General features: G+C 43.6%; 1 protein-coding gene across 5 annotated transcripts in view; it reads right to left on the bottom strand.

Moving 5' to 3' along the window:
* Nucleotides 1-1,321: 1,321 nt before the first annotated feature.
* ndrg3a (ndrg family member 3a) overlaps nucleotides 1,322-21,152 on the bottom strand; it is a 59,224-nt gene continuing 39,393 nt past the window's right edge. For 3 of the 5 annotated variants that reach the window (XM_012858447.3, XM_012858433.3, XM_012858454.3), the window contains 14 exons: nucleotides 14,925-15,030; nucleotides 14,724-14,844; nucleotides 12,290-12,352; nucleotides 12,117-12,177; nucleotides 8,245-8,331; nucleotides 7,634-7,690; nucleotides 6,574-6,677; nucleotides 6,355-6,420; nucleotides 6,211-6,262; nucleotides 6,086-6,133; nucleotides 5,960-5,995; nucleotides 5,822-5,873; nucleotides 3,763-3,801; nucleotides 1,322-3,245 (listed from right to left, as the gene is read on the bottom strand). In XM_012858447.3, coding sequence (XP_012713901.2) covers nucleotides 3,070-3,245; nucleotides 3,763-3,801; nucleotides 5,822-5,873; nucleotides 5,960-5,995; nucleotides 6,086-6,133; nucleotides 6,211-6,262; nucleotides 6,355-6,420; nucleotides 6,574-6,677; nucleotides 7,634-7,690; nucleotides 8,245-8,331; nucleotides 12,117-12,177; nucleotides 12,290-12,352; nucleotides 14,724-14,844; nucleotides 14,925-15,030 — 1,068 coding nt within the window. In that variant the 3' untranslated portion in view covers nucleotides 1,322-3,069. Of the gene's footprint in view, nucleotides 3,246-3,762; nucleotides 3,802-5,821; nucleotides 5,874-5,959; nucleotides 5,996-6,085; nucleotides 6,134-6,210; nucleotides 6,263-6,354; nucleotides 6,421-6,573; nucleotides 6,678-7,633; nucleotides 7,691-8,244; nucleotides 8,332-12,116; nucleotides 12,178-12,289; nucleotides 12,353-14,723; nucleotides 14,845-14,924; nucleotides 15,031-15,308; nucleotides 15,334-21,152 lie in introns of those variants that run through there. The other 2 variants (XM_036124740.1, XM_012858440.3) reach the window with 2 other exon arrangements.

Here is a 21,152-nt window from a genome sequence, read left to right on the forward strand (position 1 = left end):
CAGAGAATATTGAATGCCTAAAAGTACTGATTTTGGCACTAAAATGGTATAGCAATTGGGATTTTGGGTTTTTCTTATTATCAAGAAAACCATGGTAAATTGCTGGATGTCAGCTCTTAAATGAAACTGTTAGAAGCTATTTCTGTTATTATTGTATTTGTCCTAACAAATGTGCCTTTGGTTGTACCGGACATTATAATAAACACGAATTTAAAGAAAACAAGGGGTTGTCTAACAAGTTATTTTTTTCCCACAACGGTACATCTTCAGCCTGAATGAGGCAGAGAGAAAGCACTCGAAGTTCTGTAGGTTCTGAATCAGATGTGCTGTGAGCTTTTCTGAGAAGGAAAATAAAAAAATAAAAGAGCAGATCAGATCAGAGCTGAATCACCACAACAGCCTGTTAGCGCAGATGGAAAGTTAGTTATCAACAATTAAATCTTTCCATACCAGGGCTGCTTCTGATTGGTCGGAGCCTTTAATCAAATATCTCAGGCTTTCTAATGGAGGGGTGCTCCAAACCCCCACTTTTCAGGCTTTGACGACTTCGGCTCGAGCGCAGCGGAAACAGATCACTAATTATCGTTCAATCCAGCAAACCATGGCGCCATTGAAACTTCATAAGACCCAAGAATTATAGTCTAAACATCAACAATTATAGCTTCTTGATACCTGAAAATGACCGGTTTCTCTAAATGAGCTTGACAATTGACCAAAAATATGTTTGAAGAGATATTTGGACGAGGCTATGTTTGGACTAATATTGGACTAATATTCCCAACTCTTCAAGTTAAAAGAAAAGCACACACACAAAAAACAAAAAAAAAAAACATGGACATCATTTCAGACTCTTCCTGGTGTTAAATTACTATAAAGCAGTGGTGCCTCGTATTGCTGCAGAAAGTTCTCAGAGAAACCAGAACATTCCTGCAGACAGACACTTTTTTATTTTTGTTCCACTCTGCACATCTTTCTCCCCCTGAAGTCGGCCTCTGTTGTAAAGCAGCTGATCATTGTTGTTCTTTTTTTTGCTCACCGCGTGCTAAATATAGATGGCCGCATCTGTGACAGCAGCACTTATCACTCAGAAAGGAAATAAGAGCCCGTGCGGTTGGAAACAATCTCACCGCCGTCACCTCGCTTTTCCACTAACAGAGCACGCAGAGGACTAGAGCGCCCGGCTCCTCAGGCACCTTCTAGTCTAGTTTTTTCTCTTTCGTGTTTGAATGAAGACAGACTGATTGTTTGCCCCCACCACAGTGTGAGAAAAATGCCACCGACTTACTGGCAAATAAAAGAAGAAAACAACAACAAAGCAGCAGACGTGTGCTCGTCTCGTAGCTTTATTCAGTAGTAGTAGAAATGAGCTGAATCAGCAGACAGTGAGAAGCCGTTCTTGGCCCCTACGTTACAGGACTGATACACTTTTCACATCTGGACCCATAAAAGGTTGGTAAAGCATCACTGAAAGAAAAATCCATTCAGCTCAACACAAGTGCAGAAAGGAAAGAAAAAAAAAAGAAAGAAAGAAGATGGTGAGTTCAATCACAAAGAGAAATCTGAATGCAGCCTCGTTTGTGCTACGCGTCGCAGTGCTACGTCGGCGCATCGTCCGTCTCCCTTCGTCTGCCGTTACCGCCCCACGCCTCTGCTGCGGTGGCTCTCTGGAGAGAGACGGAGCCAGGTTTTTGTCGTGCAAAAGGAGGAGACCCGGATACATTCGCCGCTTTTTCCTTCTTTACTTTAACATTTATCCCGTACGATTGAACGGAAAACCAACAGATCGGTAAGAAGGAAGGAGATGAAAATGCTAAGTGTGCAGAAGCTTGAAGTAAAACTGAGGCACGAGTCCGTCAGTATCCCTCATCACAGTGGTACTAAAACTAAAATCCTCCTCCACCTTCAGCCTCTCCAGCAGGCACCCGAAGGTTCCCCGTTAAAACTGGCCTATAGGGAAATGCTGAGAGTCTCCTCCACCTTGATAGAAACCAGATAGAAGGGACAGACTAACAGCGACTTTCCCTGGGGACACGGTGTTCTCTGGAGCAGAGCAAAGTGTTGTGGCTCTAAAGAAACTTTTTCAAATGGTGGTCCAAAACCTCAAGGTCACGGATTGCGCTGGAAAGTTTCAGCCAGGCCTGGTTTCAGTCTCACAGCCTACTCCTACGTCTAGATATATGGGGAACACAGGAGACTCTTAATACACGGACAACACCAGCAGTCCGTGTTATAGAAATGCGAGATGCTTTTAATCCTTAGTAGCCTGGTTCCAAACTATGGCTTTAACATAAGGTATGCTGAGGTGAAAAGGTTAAGATGACCCGGCTGGGACAGCAGAACCTTATTCAGGTTTTATCAGGTTCAGTACTGGTTGGCAGGGCTGAACTCAAGCAGACTGAAAGCTAAAACTGAAGTATTCATTCAAAGCTGTGCACCCCCGCCCTCCTTCTGTTTAATTGTACAGGAAAAATGTCCCATTTTGTGGAAGCAGCTTTGAAATAATTTATCACTGTCTCATTTTTTTACACAACAAAACCCTGTTTTAGCGGGACGCTCCAGAGAGCAACTGCACACCGACAAGGATCTGTAGTTTAGGAACGCTTTCTTACTTTGTGACTTACTTGCACTGCAGTAGGTTTAAAAACAGAAACACAGTGATTCACAATTTGTGGACCAAAAGGAAAAAAAAAAAAACAAGTTAGGAATAATAATAATAATAATAAAAAAAAGCTCCGTTGAACATCTGTGATGAGGTTTAAAAACACAGACAAAATAAATACAAGGTTAGACAGCTGACTCAATCCTGTGGTTTGAACATTTAAATAGACAACATCTGAATGTACTCATGGTTTCTGTTAGTAATGTGACTTTGACAATATATATATAACATATCCTCTAATATGCATCTGTTAATATATTTATTAGATCCTCCTTTCTAATCACACGCGCTCCCCTGGCGTTGAGCTGCGTGGGATCAGGACGAGAAGTGAAAGGAGAGGCGGAGAGAGGGGACATATAAATTACTACAGGAGTTTGCATGGAGGCGGGTTTCGGGGGGGGGGGCGGGGTCTAACAGGACACCTCCATGGTCTGGGGCGCCACCTGGCTGTCCAGGCCGCCGCCGGCCGCGTTGCCCTCCAGCAGGCTGCTGATGTTGTTGCGGCTGCGGCTGCTCTCCATGGAGGTGATGCTGGAGGAGGAGGTGGTGCGCGAGCGAGCCAGACGAGTCATTCCTGCTGACGGCACTGAAACAGGGAGAGGGGGGGGGGAGAAAGGAAGAAAAAAAAAAACAACAGATGTTAATATTCTGCTCACACGCAACACACGGAGCGGACTGACGAGGGGGACACACACACAACAGAGAAGAAAAAAAGTGCTTACCATGCAAGCAATTCTCAGATACACAGACTAATCAGCCTAAATTAAATAAAAAAAAAAAAAGATGCGTGACTGAGAACTGCCGAACGTGTCCACTGAAAGAAAAACGACACAAGCAATACGACAACAGAACACGGCATGTGCAGCAGCGGCAGCAGCAGGTCATGCAGCAGTTGGACACTAGGAGAGGACATGCTGACTAAAAGAACCGGGGCGCCTGCAGGGAGACGGATGAATGTATGCAAAAGCTCCTCTGAAAACGCTGCGACAAACATCTGGAAGAGCTCTCTGGGGAGCGCGCCGCATACATTCACATTCAGTCGCTGCAGAGGCCATTTTGGTTCAGAGATCTCCTGGGGGAGCAGCAGCTCAAGAGTCCGGTACCTGATTCGTTGCTCAGGTGACTGAGGAGAACGTAGGGAACTGAAGGCGGTAGTGGAAGAAGGAAAGACAGGAGAACAGAAGGTGTGAAAGGGAACATCTCAGGTTGCTTTTCTTTAAAATGGAGGCTTTGTCTGAGCTCGGCACAGACGTGGTGGTGAGACATCATAGCATGTGCGCACGCCGAGGGTTACTTCCTGTCGTCTTTGGCCATGTCCTGTTGCATTTCACACTGTCCCAATGTGTTAACCAGGAAGGGGGGGGGGGGGGGGGGGGTGAGGTGCTGGGTTTTATTTTGCACACCTTCTCTGCATGACAACAGCTCTTATAATCTGCTCTAATCCTGCCGTGACATTTACTCAATAGGTGGACTCCGTGGCCTTTAAGAGCAACGCTAAGACGCGGGCTCCACCCGACAGAGCCCCCCCCGCTGTGAAGAGCTGGAGAGCAACAGGGAGCTGACATTAAGAGATTCACACATACGGTGCCTTGCAAAAGGGTTCATATCGTTTGATGTCTTTCCCTGTTTGTCACGTTACAGCGCACTGAAATGTGCCTCATCCAATAGACCGAAAGAAAACGGCTGCATAAGTGGAGTGGAAAGGAAATGAGACACGATTTCTTTCTGAAACTGGAGCGCATTTGTATTCAGCTCCTATTCCTCTGATACCCTGAGGGAGACGAGGTGCAACCTGTTGTCCTCTGAACTGGCCTAATGCGTAAATAGAGTGTGGGTAGTCGAACCTGAGTGCGAAACCAGCTGTGAAGGCCTCAGAGGTTTATAAAAGAACAGGGTTAAGTTATAAAACTAATTCCCAAACCTTGAGCATCTTGCAAAACACTCTTCGATCCATCACCATTCTGGGACCAATGCAAAAAAATGAACCCCCCACCTCCCCCGAACACACCATCGACGCCACAGTGAAACATGGCGGCGGCAGCGTGATGCTGTGGAGACGCTTCCTTCAGCAGGGACAGGGAGGCTGGCCAGCAGTGGGGTGCAGCGTCACCTTCCAGCAGGGCAACGACTCCCAGCATTCAGCCAGGGCTCAACCAGAAAGGTGCGGCTCAGAGCGCGTCCGTGTGCTACGATGCTTTTAAAGATTTCAGGCGTAGGAACCAGAAACTGGCAGAGACACGTTTGGGTGAGCGGTGGGTCAGAGGGGCTGAATACCGATGCATGTCACAAGCTCCAGCTTCTCATATGTGAAATAAAAAATACCTTAAATACATGGATGCATTTCATTTCACGTCACGGTGGCTCACTACTTGTCGGCTTGCACTGATTTACTGACAAAATGCGTTGAGGTTTGCTGCTGCGACGTGACAAAATGTGAAAAGGGGAATAATTATAAATCGCTTTGCAAGGCAGTGAGAAAGGAAAGCAAACCTGCATTTGCCTCGTCATCATCATCTTTAAACACCTTTTCTCTTTTTTTTTTTTCTACATGATTGCAGGCAGTGAAAGCAGGAGACCTGTTTATGCACCGTGACTCTCCCTCAAAAGAGAGCGCGTCGGCACACAGTGGTGCATAATAAGGAGAGGCACACCAAGAACCATAAAGAGGGTCACTTTCAACACCCACTCTGCGCTGAACAGGAAACACAAAAAGGTGTTCAGCGCGTCGAGCGGGATTTCAGACACAAACCTCACCTACTGAGAGCTGTGAGGGGCGCACGCTGCAGAGAGCACAGAGGAAATCATGTTAGCGCGAACCCCGGTCCCAACGGCTGCTCCTCCGTGACGCGGCTGACAAACGCGGCTCTCTATTCACGCTCCCCTGGACCCCAACCAAACCCCCCCGCCCCGCCGGACCCCCTTCAGCCCGGGTTGTTTAGCAACAGGCTGCAGTGAAAACAAGCCCTCGCTCTGAGGGTCTTTTGTAATTGCGCTCACGTCAACAGGAAATCCAAGAAGTAAACACAGTCAAACCTAAACCGCAGAAACGTCATTTTAGAGCGAAGTGCGAAAGGACGGCCAAGTCAACCGGTTTGAACCACTTGCTGCAAATATTTTCATGTTTTTAGACCTTTGACACACAAACGACGGCTGTTTACTTACTATATCCCATGCCCTGAACAAAGTACTTGAACGCCTCAGCAAGCTTCCCTGGCTGTGAAGACAAAAGAAAAGTGAGAAGAGTCCTCAAGTGATAAAAAAAAAGTGGATGTTGAGAAAAGTTGTTTTTTAAAAACTCACCTGCACGACCTGAGGCAAGCCTCCACAATCAGCCATCTAAAGGATTATTATTGGTCTTGTTAATACATCATCTTTACCTTTAAAGTAAAATCTGTTTTATTGGTTTTAAGTGACCAGATCCTTCACCTTCAGCAGCGTGGTCTTGGTGGGGTTTAACCTGGAATTGCACTCCACCTGAAACACAGAGAGATGTCCATGAGGAAGAAGAAGAAGAAACACGCTGCTGGCGCTCTGGACGGACCGTGACCTACCACGGCCTCGACAGCAGGAGACGTGTCGCCAACCACCAGCAAGGCAGGGCACCTGGAGTAGATGGGCAAAAAAACAACAACGTCTAAAGGTCCTGCTGCGCCCTGAAGATGCAAAACACAGACCAGTACCATCTCAACACCTACGTCAGTGTGTTCACCGTGTCCTCGTTCAATCCCACGATGGGCCTCTCGATCTCAAGGTCACGGCGGCTGGAGACAAAGTAACGGCGTGTCAGAGAAGATGAAACTATGTGAGCTCATTGGGCGTACTTCACTAAGCTTAGACCAAAAACAACGAACGGGGACGAACGAGGAAAAAGACGTTCTTTTGCCCGTGTGCAGTGTTCATGTCCTTGAACTTACTACTGGTAGGAGCCACAAAACAGGGCCAGGTTGTCCTGGTTGATGTCTTGGGCGATGTGGAGGCGGTAGGTCTGGATCAGCTCCTGGTTTTCTGTCAGCTCATCCTGAAAGACGGAAAACTTCAATTTAAACCTTAAATGCATTTAACTAAATATATTTACATAAGGTCCTTACATAAGGACTCCCGTTAGCTCTCTATCGCCACCTTTCCATAAAGGCCATATTTGCAGTTTGCGCGACTGAAGGCCTGTACACACCCTGCAAGAACAGGATTAGCTATTTTACTTTGAGGCGGCAGCAAGGAGAACCGTTCTTGAAGGAAAGCTCTGTCAAACTTTACGAGAACTCCCACTGCTGCACACCTGCTTCATATTTCTTGGACCCCACTGAAATCAAACTTCTACCCAAAACGTTCGCCAAAAACGTAACAAGCCGCAGGAACAGAGCGGCGTGGTTTGGTTCTTGCACCCCTGATGGAGGGCACTCATTTCTCTGACCTTGCAGGGTATGAGCAGGACTCAGCAGATTCTCCCACCTGAGCTGTGGAGCTTCACGTTTCACGTTAGCACGTCTTTAAAAATAAAACCCTGTGCAATTCTTATTTAGCTTCATAATTACAGTATGTCTAACTTTGGGTTGATCTAACACAAAAAAAGCCAACAGCATTAACTAGAGTTTCACATTGCTGGGATTTTCACTAGACCATGCATGGAAAAGATCCATGGAGTAATCTATTGCATTTATGACAAAGCACATATATAACAAATGTGCAGGGAGGTGATTATAAATTAGAATTATTGATTCACTGTAGCAGGAGTGTATGCTTGTATAGCGGGGTCGTTTATAGCCCTGTTAGGTGAGTGTTTGCGTTTAGCTGGTCGTGAGCCTACAGATTAAAAGGCATTATTAGCAAAGGTCTGTTTGCTGATAATAACGGGACGGATAACCTCCTGGCTTCTAGAAGAATCGAGAACACGCCTCCTGTGGTCCAGGGGCTGCCTCGCGGCATCAGCAATAAACAACAGCGTTGAGAAAAAAAAAACCCACAGAGGGTACTCACAGTGCTGAAGTGGTGAGCCATGACGATATCCACCAAGTTACTGGTCCATCCAGACAGCTGCACAGCGCCAGCAGAGACAGGTCATTGTAACGAACACAGACACGACCACGTTATTAGTGAGCCTTCACACGTTCTAAGAGACACAGTTTTTGTACTCAGGAGCACAAATCCACCATATTTAGCTAGTGCACCAATAATAAACAGCATGAATGGCGTCATTAGAGAGTAGCTAAGTAATTACATTATGTAATAAACATCAAACAAACACCGTCAGCTGTGTGCTTTAGTGCTTAAATATGTACTGCTTGATAGGGTCATATATTAATATAAGGCCTGTTAGAAGAAAAGCCCTCAAGAAGATTTTATCATCTGATAAAACTTACCATGTGTATTTTTAAACTTAGTAAATTTTTCATATAATGTCAGACAATGTGAAATACGCTGTGGGAGAAAGAGATCTACGTGTGAAGGTGTTTGGATGTTTATGCAGCAGCCAGTGTTTGCACTTAAGACAAAAAATGAATCTTAATCTCATCATTCAAGCATTGGGGTCTCAGCATGGTGATTGTGACCCTTAATCTGGTAAATAATTCAGACGTTGGAGCACTGACCTTGGAAGCAGCCCAGTCGATCCAGCCTTCAGCACACGGGTCGACGTTGATCAGAACCAGTCCTTCAACCAGGCTGGGGTTGTTCAGCTGGAAAAGATGGCATCAGTGGGGTCTTAATGCAGTAGACTAAATATCCTCATAATTTGGAGACTTTGAATCAGAAAAAATAAATAAATTACTATCAACCTTCCACTGTTTTACAAAGAAACTGAGTTATTTAAAAAAACAAAAACTTTTCTGTCACAAAAAGAACCTTTAGAACCACGCGCTTAGAAAAGGGGAAAAACACTGGTATGTCTGGAGGATGAAATGTCACCTCAGACCATATAGCCCCATTTCCTATTCCTGTAAAGCACTTTTTTTGGTAAAAAAAGAAATTAATAATCAGAAAGAGATAAAATAAAACAACAACAACCTGAAAGACTAAAAAAAAAAGGTGTGAACACATCATGTCTGGTGTCTGCGTGTGATCTGTGCACATCCTGAGCCGCAGTCTGTCTCATCAAAAACGTCATTATGGTGAGACGTAATGATTCTTGATGAATGTGTGGCCACGTACTGGCGACACAAAAAGGAGTTTTGCATTCCTTAAAGTGTAACTCACCCCGATATAAAGGCTTAACTCTGCCTTTACTCCCCAGATATATATACAAAGCTGTTTGCTCCACTTGAGAAAGCAAAATCTGTCGAGCTCTATTTGGCATTAAGATATCAATTCTTATTGCCACATTGCTAGACAGGACACTGGGGAAAAATAAATAAATAAATAAATAAATAAATAAATAAATAAATAAATAAATAAGGGGAGTTTTCCTCTCCACTGTCACTTCATACACTATCAGTATGAAAGATTGCTGCAAAGCCATCAGCAATGTAGACGACTGTCACTGTGGCTCTACACTCTTTCAGGAGGAGTGAATGCTGCTTGGAGAGACTTGATGCAACCTGCTGGGTTTCCTTAGAGAGGAAACTTTCTGACCAACCTGGAGGATTTGATTTGATTGAATTTGACTTTGGAAAGTGCCTTGAGATGACATGTGTTGTTGTGGCACTATATAAATAAAAATTTATTGAATTGAGTAGAGATCTGACCAAATTGGTGGAGATATTTTGACTTATGTGAAAAAAGGACCTTTAAAGCATTTTCTGGATGTCTCACTCAGAGACTACATGAGACAGACAATTTAGATCTGCTATAAATAGATTTTTATGAGTGCAAATCTGAAGCGGCGTTAAACTAACAGATCCTTATTCTGTACTTGTTGCCATTTTGTTTAATTTGTTAGCTGTTATGGAGATATAAAAATGTTCAAATAAAATAAGATTTTGTATTATAAAAAAAATAAAAATAAAAAATAAAAAAAGATATATATATAATGCCACCAAAGTTGGCAGAGCCAAGAGACAATGGGACCATTTACTAGACAGAGAAGTGGGCGAGATTCATAACAACGAGCAGGTAAAGAAGTCTTCTCACCCAAAACACACTGTAGCAGTGAACAGAAGCAGCTGAAAGTCTCATCTTTTCTCTCTGCTGGAAACATTTGTTTCTACTAGATTATGAAACAGTGGAAAACTTTATAAGTCAGACTGTAGCAGTGAGACCACTGAGGTAACAGCTGGTGTTCTTTAAGATAAGAAAATTTGCGTTTTTTATTTTTCTGTGTCTTCTAACAGTCTGTGAATAACGTAATTAAATAGATCTATAGTCTGTTTCTTCAGCCTCCAACAGATGGGACAAAATTGTCTGAAACGAGAGAGCATTTGACTGCCGCTATAATCTGATAGTATTACAGTATTTTAACTTCCCCTTCAATCCACTACATGTATAGTATTGGTTTGAAGTGACTTTCAAATATAAAAAAACAACAGGAGAAAACTAAGCGCTGAGGTGTGAAAAGAGCTAAACCCTAGGGAAGCAAGTTATCGATTAATAAGTTAATCCAAAATTGGTTGATTTTAAGAATTGACTAATGAACGATTAATTGGTACATCATTATATTTTAACAGTTAATTGTGTCACCTCCATTAAATACTGACTTAATAAGCACCAAATTGTGGTTTTCCACACATTATTAAAGTTAGACATGTGTATAAAATATTACATAACAGCAACCTATTATATTGCTGAATAAAAACAATTAAGATGAATAGAATAAAAATATGTGAAACACTTCAAATCTTCATGACAGCCCTCACCATCAACTGTGCTTTTGGTATCATGTCTTTTTCTATCATGTTACAATTTTTTGCATCGTGACCTGCGCTAACGCCTCCTGCCATGCAGCACGGCTGGACGGGAGCAATTTAGGTCGTAACCCTGGAGCTTTTTGAGCGTTTATATTTAAAAACAGAACCGCGTAAAGTGCGTTTTGCATCGTTGTGTTCATGAAACTAAAAATAATCCCGCGCCGGACTCTGTTTGGACCGCTTCACCTTGTCTCTTACAACTACAGTAGTCTGGCTCCACATTAGAATGAACGGCAGCGCCCTCTTCTGGATGGCGGCCATACTACGGCACTGAAAGAAAGCGGACCTCATCGGTTAATCGGCGGATCAATCTTTAATCTAATAGACCATCAATCGACAATTAATCCTTAGTCGATTATTTGTTTGCATCCCTAATGTAGATATACTGAATATAGAGACTGCGATGTCTAAGCTGAATACGGACAAATTTTTATTTTTTGAGTGAAACCTTTTGATTGCAAGCGGTCCTTCACTACTGCGACACATTTGAGGCAGACCGGGCTCATCACAGAGCACCTTTAAATCACTGGGTAGGGTAGTGGTCTGTTCAGTCTCCAAGCTACTGCTCTTAGACAACTCAAAGTCTGGCTCACAGCTCATCTCAAGACATTGCTACCTCTAATCGTATCTAGGATGGCAATTATGTTGCACAACAATGCCCAGGGTTGGAACTGGAATACGTAACATCAGCGCCCTTCGCTACTTTGGGTTGCGCTCTTGGCTTCCTCTGGGTTTGCCTTTTTTCTTCATGCTTTTCAAATATTGCTCAACTTCAGACATTAAAATGTATACCACCATCTGGTACCCAAAGATAACAGAAGAGGAAAAGTTGTAAAAAAGAACGATAATTGTTGTATTCCCTTTAACATGTAAGGGCAGCAGGCGTTTCTACAGTATAGCAACTGTGTTGTCTCTTTTTTACAAATGGGTGCTGGGTGACAGTTGGTAAATAAGTTGTTTTTTATATCTGTTAAAAAAATGTGTTAATATGGGCATGTGAGCAAAACAGAATTATACGCTCAAATGTCTGAAGGCATACAGCAGCAAAATGAAGACACAGATGAAACCTATGAAGAAGTAAAGCACGGCCGTTGGTTTAAATGAAGGTCTGGATGATCAGACTTTAACATTGCCTGAAGGCAGAGGGAGGCTGTCTGGGGAAATACAGGATCCATCTTGCTCAATATCAAGTGGATGCTGCAGATGCTGCTTTCGGCCTAATACAAATGATACAAATGCAGTGCAGCAGGAGCCACTCTGTCCGCCCCAGCTAAACATGTTTTGCTTGCAGCCTGTAAAAGCCAACACGTCTCAGAATCAATGTTTCCACTTGATTTTTAAACAGGAGCAGACTGTCCTCAGAGAGACTGTTGCTATTTTTCATCCCTGCACCTCCCTATGTTACCATCCTCCCTTTTCATTATTAATCTGTCAGTGCTTCCTCACTCCTCCAGAGCGTTCTGCTAGATTGTGCTTATTTCAGCCTGACTTAGGTCAGCACAGAAACCTGCCGTTCAATGGCACCATAACAGGAACCTGGTGCCCTGGGTGGGTTTGGTAAGACGCTTTGATGTTCGGTGCAGCAAGCTGTGTGGTCTAAGCAACTGATGAGGAGGACTCACAGCAAAGCGGGTGAGGACGTAAGCTCCTGCTCCTACACCGATGCCGATCACACTGTTGACTCTACAGAAAGAAAAGGTTACTGTAAGCACTGGAGATAATTTCTTTTCTTTTTTTTTACATTCAAAAACCTGCACCGCACCAATAATCAGCCACCAACCAGGAAGACACTCACTTCAGCTGAGTCATCACAGAGGGCAGCATTTCAGCCAGCTCGTCCATGGTAGGGTAATGGTATCTGCAGACACACGAGCAGGGATGGGTATTAGTAAGGATTCACCAACACTACTACTATTAACCATACTCCTTATCAACCTTATCAATCTGGTACTTTAACCATTATCAATACTTATTTTTTTAATCAAACAAAAGGGTAAAAAAAAAAAAAAAAACACATAATGATCACTGACTGGTTTATTTTTTAAACATTTGAAACAAAAGCAAACAAAATAAAAGTATAGAATAATACTTTTTTATAGACATAGAGCATTAAAAACATAACTATATATATATATATATATATATATATATATATATATATATAGACAAAAGGCTAAAACACTATCATGACTAAAACGTATGTTGTAGGTGAGAGAAATATCAACGTTGATAAGACAGAAAATAATTAAAAATGCCCTAAATATGCTCAAAACTAAAAGAAAAAGAACTCTATAAAATAATTTCAAGTATTAATAATAATAATGATAATTGAACTTTATTGATCTCACAATGGAGAAATAAATTTCTGCATCTTAACCCATCCCCTTGGGGAGCAGTGGGCTGCCACTGTGCGGCGCCTGGGGAGCAATCAGGGGTTAAGGGTCTTGCTCAGGGACCCAGAATGGCAGCTTGTGGGAGTTGAACTCAGAACCTCTGGGACTGAAGCTCTGTGCTCTAACCACTCTAACCACTAGGCCACCACTCCCCAACTAGGCCACCACTATATTATTTAATATATTAAATAATATTAAAATATTATTTAATATATTATTAAATAATATTTTACCTGAATCCAAACTACATGTATAAATTTTTTTACATTATCAGTTTTAACCTGAAGATAGCAGAGGCACCCAGAGTGGATGAGGTGAATAAATGACCGAGGCTGTTTGTGAATCACTTACAGGGAGGGATCTACTTAAGTGCAACGGTTTCAGAGAAAAACAAAATACCATTATCTGTTAAAGATTATGTTTACAATACATTTACATCCCGCCTTGTAATCTAGTGGAAGCGTTGCTTATGTATGACTCATTTTCAATGGGGGAACAGTCGTCTCTCTGACCTCAGGCAGATTTGCTGCAGCAGCACAGCCTGACTGACTGACTGACTGACTGTCAGAGCTTTCTAAGTGGGAGGGGCTCACAGCTGCACTCGCAGTTTGCTGAAAAGACAGTAAACTCAGAGCGATCGGTGCTTTTACTTGTTACCAAAGTCTCAAACAAGACAGAACAAAAAAAATAAATAATTGCTAGATTCGTTGCTTGTCGCTTTTGAATAAAATAGTCATTAGTGGGATCTGAAAAGTTACTAAATAGTTGGCAACAGTGCTGATAGAAGTAAGCGAGGCGAACATGTGAGAGCAGAACGTTAGCTCTTCCCATCAGTCCCATCACCGTGTTTCTTAAGGTGGAGAAGAGTCTACCTGAAAAATTTAATGCAACATTAATAATACCGTTAAGAGGACCAATTTATTATATTTTTTACATTATGTGATGTTGCAGAAATGTTGGGATGTTGGGTCTTTCTGCATGGAGTTTGCATGTTCTCCCTGTCCATGCGTGGGTTCTCTCCGGGTACTCCGGCTTCCTCCCACAGTCCAAAAACATGACTGTTAGGTTAATTGGCTTCTCCAAATTGTCCTTAGGTGTGAATGGTTGTTTGTCCTGTTTGTCTCTGTGTTGCCCAGCAACAGACTGGCGACCTGTCCAGGGTGTACCCCGCCTCTCGCCCAGTGAACGCTGGAAATAGGCACCAGCACCCCCCGCGACCCCATGAGGAATTAAGCGGTTTGGAAAATGGATGGATGGATGTGACGTTGCAGCTACAAACCTCAATCTATTTTATTGGCATTTTGACTGATGGGCCAAAAGAAACTGGTGAATAACTGAAAAGTGGAAGCAAAATGATACATGGCTTTTAATTTTCCTTGTTTTTCTGGAAATTGTGAGAATAAAGTCATAATGTTACAACAGTAAAGTTATAAAATTATGACAATAAAGTCATAGTTTTATGGAAACTCTTACAAAAAAGTGCAGGAAATACTAAATATTTTTAGCCTGTCAGCATCAAATCATCTCGCGCCTCCCCGGGGGGGTTGAGACCCCCACTTTGGGAACCCTTGGTCTATCATATAAAACCCCAATAAAATGCATGGCAGATTGTGGTCGTAATGTGACGGATGTAGTTTCTGAAGGCAAAATATTTCCTTATCTTTCACTTAATCAGAGTTCATTATAGATTTACATATTCCAGGAAGTTTGTTCCTGAATAATACAAATGAGCAGTGAAAACGTTTCCATTAGCAAATGAACCCGCTGCCTCTGCACCGGCTCTAAAATTACTGCGCTCGTACTCGTCAGCGCCAGTCAAACGCGTGCGACACTCACCCACTGGGGAAGGGAGGCGCTCCTTCCTGCTGGCCGGGTGCGTCCACATGGACCACAGCAAAGTGCTGGGTGATCTCCTGCATGTCCTCATAGTTGAACAGGGTGTTGAAGCAGGACTTGTCTGAAAAGAGGAAAGCACAAGATGGGCACATCCATCCTGGAGGGTGTGAGGTCGGCGAATCTATTATTCTGCTGACTCACGGTTGAGTCCGATGTCGTGATAGGTGAGGATGACAGGCCTGTTGCCCTTGGGGACGCCTCTCATCGTCACATGGAGGACACCGTGTGGAGTCTCGATGTCATGCTCCTGCAAGCAAGGACAGGAAAAAATGAGTTTAGGATGAAAGCAACAAGGCACCTCGAGGTGAGCAAACAGTCTGAGTTTCTTTCACATATAAACAACAGCTCTAGTTTTTTTTTTCCTGACAAGAAAACCAACAGAGGTCCCCCAGACAGACGCTCACATCAAAGAAGTATAGAAGGTTGCCTGTGAGGGAACCTCCACACAAAAACAGCTGGGTTGTTTCTTTAACCCAAATGGTGGGTTTATTTAGTTCAGACTGTAGTCCCAAAACTGCGACCCACTTTGTTGAGTTAGAGGAGAGGCTGGAAGGAGCCTCATCTTCTTCGCAGAACGCCATTTTGGATTATGAGACAACCTGATGAGACTTCACTGCACCTCTTCCACACACGGAAAGAAGAAATGATGAGATGGGTGAATGATGTCGTACGATAATGTTAATGTCAGTGGGTCGTGTTAAAGAGGTTTGGTTCACAAAGTTTGTTTGTGTTAGTCAGCGCAAGCTAGGGCTAATTATGCTCAATATTCACACTTTGGTCACAGAATAAGACATTTTGACATTTCTTACAAACAGAGTAAGATGTCGTATTTAGTTTAACTTGAGCAGGTTTTTTTTCCCCAACATATTTGTTCTAGCTGAATTATTTTAACAATTCACCTCATGTTTTGACCAAAGGTTCACTAAGAAGAACAAAAACATGATTCATTTTATTTTGCCATCTAAATACAAGCAGAAATACACTAAACTGCAAATTGAATTGAAAATCGAAGGCTCTTCATTATATCCAAGTATTAAAAATCTAGGTTTTAACTCGTCATAGCACTTGTGGTTTCTTTAACTATGCTGGCTACAGAAGCTAAGCAGGAAACGTATCTCCAGTGATGGACACAAAGGTCCAGGACTAAACCAAACTCTTCAAGTGAGATTGTAAGGGTTTAATTACCATTTAAGGTAGAGGCGCAGATTTTTCCGGAAGTTTCCCCAAGTCACTTTTTGAATAACTGCGCAAGGGCAAGATCGTCTTACCTGCTCTTCCACTCCTCAGGGGGATTGTGTGAAAAAAAAAATCCCCCAAATCCAATTTGGTCTTATTTCTTTCTACTGAGGCCTTCCTCTTCTAATAAACTTGTACGCTGTTTGCTTCTTGTGAATCTCAGCCATGTTCAAAGTCTACGGTCAGAGCAGAGGGGCTACAATGAACGGCTAACACCAAAGCTAACCGCTAAGCTAACCGGATGCATAAACACTGCTGGCATGTGCAGCCAACAAGCGGAAACTAACAAGCAACGTGTACGCACACAGGTGTTAGATAAGGTGATACCACCGGAACTTGAGGGACATTTGGACCGAACGGCAGGGATCGGTCAGAGTTTTTACAGGCCTGCGGCTTTCACAGAGATCTTTCTCAGCATCCGCTGCAGGTCCACCATTTCTACCTTTGCATCACTGCATCTTTATCTAGCGTTGCAAATGCTGACGAACTTTTAGTTTCTAAATGCATTTTTGCACAAATGCCTTTTTGCACCATACTTTCTGCACATACAAATGGTTTAAATATTCTCCTGTACACTGTGATCGCAGTTTCTTTTTCCTGCATTGTTCACATTTTCATTTAAATAGTTTATTTTTTTTAATCACTGCTGCACTTTATACTGTAACTCACAAGCTGTATGCAATGAAATTTGGTTCTGTATGTACATACAAAATGACAAATAAAGTTGTCTAAGTCTAAGTAAGTCTAATTTTTAACCTAATTTTTCTGAATACATAATGCATTGACTACTGTCAGGCAGGAAGGACGATTTCACCCAGTATAACAAAAAGTGTTTCATAACAGGATTACCAACTATAGCTTGAACTTAGAGATGAAAACAGGTACTCCAGGTTAGTCGCTCTCTCTAAATTACCCTTAGGTAAGAGTGTGTGTGTGTGTGTGTGTGTGTGTGTGTGTGTGTGTGTGTGTGTGTGTGTGTGTGTGTGTGTACATGTTTGTCCTGTGCATCTCTGTGTTGTCCTGTAATAGACTGGCAACCTGTCCAGGTTGGACATCTCCTGTTCTCAATGACCCCTGGAGAGAGGCACCAGCTCCCTCAAGACCGGGCAAAGATAAGCAGCTGGATGAAAAGAGGAACGACCCTAAATCGTTACGCCATGTTCTTTGTCGGTAATGGTTTTAGGAAATTTGTTCCTCAGAGCTGAAATAGTTGTTACTTTCATCACAACCTCACCATCCTGTTATTGTTTTTTACTGGTCTGGATCAAAAGGTTGCCCTGCGTTTCTTACTACATGGTTGCTGCTTAAGGTTCTGCCGTCCTCAAATTTATGACATTTCCTTCTGCAAAGATTTTTATGCTTTAAAAGACTGGTTTTGTCCTAGAAATGAACTAAACAAAAGGAACAAAGCAAACACAAATCTTCAGCTGTGTGAAGAGTTGAAAAGAAACACCATTTTTAAAGGCATTTTCACTAATATGTTGATAATCAGGTTTTCAGTGTCTGCGTAATGCTGGATCTACCGGCAAGTCTAAAATTATCAGGACAACAGCTGTGATAGAAATTCTGTGTGTGCCGGTAACATCACATCACAGATTTCATCTAATAACATTAGTACAACTTAAATAGATTTCCCCGACAGTTATTTCAGCACATTTAATACCAGACCAATTTCAATATAAGATTTCATACTCCTGAGCAAAATTAATGTGCACATAAATTTTAAACTAGGGGACAATTGTTTTTCTATTTAAATAAGACTTTTTTTAATGGTTGTTCCTTTGATTACTGTAAATGTTCAGCAGAAACTGCCTAATGCTGTCCTCTGCAAAATGAGTCAGGACAGTTATAAATAATAACAATATTAAGAAAAGAAAACACATTCGATGCTAAAATTGAGGCAGTTGAGAAGCTTATAGTGGCTCCTGATTTTTATGGATAAGCTAGAAATGATATTTCTTATTGGGATTTTTCTTTCCAGCATAATCCATAACCTAAGTAGGAAGGGTTCACATGAACAAATGAATATATGAACACAACTCACAACCACAATCTTTAACGTAAGATAATCTCACCAGGCGAATTGGTGACTCCTCTAAGAGACATTCTGGACAACGATAAGTACGTTCTAACGCAGTCATTCATCAATATATGTGTTCGAGTGTCCATAAGGAACACTTTAAGGTTTACGAATTGGGAAGCCAAAGGATGCACCTTTTGAGTTCTGAGCTCTTAAAACACAGCAGTGAATGGGGCAGGCTGCAGAACCGCCTTCATTTGGCAGAAAAACGTTACTGTTTAGGACCCTGACACTACTTTCACATGGATGATGTGCTTTAGGACAATGGATTGGCAGAAAACCCCCCCCAGCAAAGAGCGAACCCCAGTTGTATCGCTTATTTCTTTCTCATTAACTGGGAAGCCCCGCATTTCTGTCCGATGATGAAAACATTTGCGAAAAAAGAAAAAGTGAAAAAGTTTTAATTTGACACGACAACAAAGGAGTCAAAGCATCATCAGTGTTCATGTGATTCAGAGAGATGTTAGAAAGTGACACTTTCCAGGCCTCCCTGTGATTCACGGGGTCATCACATCCCGACAGCTGAACGGATTCCTCGAGGTCCGTGTGACGCGTCGCTGCAGCTAACGGCGCTCTGCAAGACGCAGCTCCATGCGTCTGCGAGGACGTTGGAGCTGCGCCGAGCGGCGGGTGGGGCCCATCGGCCGCCCTGGTCTCAAGGCCCCACTGGCCAGCGAAAAAAACGAAGAGAGAAACCCCCGTTAAGGAAAACGGATCGAAAGCAGGCCTGCTTCTGCCTCCCGCCGCAGCATTTGAAGAATTTGTGAAGCACGTGAGTTGTAAAAACACATCAGATTAGACGGAGGCTAATCTTGAAGGCAGTGGCGGCCACGGTCATTTGGTCCCGTTGCGTAGAGCGGACGCAGCAGCACCAGAGCAAAGGAGCCGGTCCGCACGGCGATGGGCGGAGACGTCTTTAACAGCTGCACTGGTTGGGCTTTTTCTGAGCAGCGTGGATTCCGACCTGCTGAGTGGGAATTTGAACCAGTTCATGTTTTTTTCAACAGGACTAAAACACATGAAATAAAAAGGAAACGCTGCAGGTTCTTTGACAGAGGTACCAGTATTGAATCTTGAACCAGAAAAATGAAGGAATTAAAGGCTGATCCCCATTTAATTACTTGGACCTAAATGGTGGGACTCCTTAGTTTGGATTTAGGTTAATAAAGAGATCTTTGCCACATGTCATTCCCCTTCTCTCTTCACCCATTTCCTCTCTAGCCCCTGTAAAATAAAGGCCACTAGAGCCACAAAATAAAAAAAATTATAAAGAAGAAATCTGTAGCAAAAAAATCAATAACTTCTTATCAGCTCAAATAAACCCTGATGGGGGGGGGGCTCTTGCCTTCATGCGGAGCCTGTGCACGTGGCAGCGTGGCAAAACAACCGGTTTAGACGGAGAAACTGTCTCCACGGCCATGCTGCTGCAGAATTTTCATTGCTAGACAAGGACAGAGTCAAGGACAAGTCCACAAATACACTTTGCTCCAATGCCCGTCTTTGGTGGCGTGCGCGCGGGCGAGGATGTGTGTGCACCAAGCGAGAGCAGCCGCACGCACCCCGCCGCCGATATGAAACGAAAAAAAAGGTCCGTGGGAGGAACCGGGGTGAAGACGGGATAGACGGATCAAGGGACCGTCGGGAAGTAGACGGGAGGAAATAGAGCGTGAAAGCAGCGGCAGAGAGAACAGACTGAGGGAGAGTGCCTTAAAACAGAAGAGCTGAAGCACTTTCGTTTCTCATGCCTTTTCCAGCAACCTCCCAGCACTAAGAGGAAGAGATGTCTATCTGGTTAAAAGTGTTATTGATCCATGCTTCATGTCTCTCGCCATGTTTCTGAGCACACACACACACACACACACACACACACACACACACACACACACACACCGCGTGTTCGGAGACGTTTGTAGTGGAGATGAACTGGAAAATGGGATTTTAAGCAATAGACGTAAACAGTGCAGCGGGTGGCTTGTTTTCAGAGCGGTGCTGGTTGTTTGTGAGGCGCCGACTTTATGCAGTGATACATTTAGAGCCCCGAAAAACACTTGTCAACGATTTCGATTGGGACTTCAATAAGTACCGAAAGGTTTGTGGTAGATCTGCTTGTCGCCCATCCCTACCGCTCAAATATATTATTATTGGCAAGCGGAGTTTGCAACAGCTGCCCCAAATATTACATCCCAGCAGCCCTTTGGGGAATTGCAGTGAGGATGGTGATTCAACACATTGAGCTATAGGAGGGAAAAACATGAGGCTGGGCTAAGCTGGGAAACAAAAAGGGTATCTGCTCCTGCCTGCTTGGGATGGGTTGCAGGCATGTCAGGGAAATGTCTGTCTCAAACAGAAATATAGTGAAGGAGGTGGGGTGAGGTGCAAAACAGACATGCCTGGGCCATCAATCCCTGCACTCGATTCCCCTCGTCCAGCCGAGAGCGCCATCGATCTCGGGCGTGGACCCCTAAACAGTTGCAGACCAAAAACATCCATGTGCTCTGCGCATATTCCCCGGCGACATGGTGGCCCTCCCCTCCTGCAGCCCTCATGCTACACGCATGTGTCACATCCCAGCAGCGGGCTGGCAACACAAACTCAAGGACTCTGCAGGGGAGGGGGGGGGGGGGGGGGGGGGGGGGGGGGGGAAGCAGCCCCCAGGTTTTTAATGGGTTGTTGCCACAGCGTGTGTCGGGGTGATTGACCTCCCTCCGTTTGCCTCTGTTCAGTGACGGATGAAGGAGGCGCACAATGCACGAGTGCACCACGGACCTTTGCTGATGATCGCCGAGCAAAACACGCTGGGCTACAGCGACACACATGTACCCCCCGAACACACACGTTTTTAAACGGACACTTCAGGCATCTTTCATATCGTCAGGCTGAAATGCATCACCACACCCTGAGCAAGTTTATTCAGTGCAGGCTGCACATGCGGGGGGACTGTGTGACCTGTGGGTGCACACACACACACACACACACACACACACACACACACACACACACACACACAGAGCAAATGTTCACCTTATCCTAGCAGTTGCAATCCAGGACCGACC

The sequence above is a fragment of the Fundulus heteroclitus genome, chromosome 20 (assembly GCF_011125445.2).
Source record: "Fundulus heteroclitus isolate FHET01 chromosome 20, MU-UCD_Fhet_4.1, whole genome shotgun sequence".
Lineage (NCBI taxonomy): Eukaryota > Metazoa > Chordata > Actinopteri > Cyprinodontiformes > Fundulidae > Fundulus > Fundulus heteroclitus.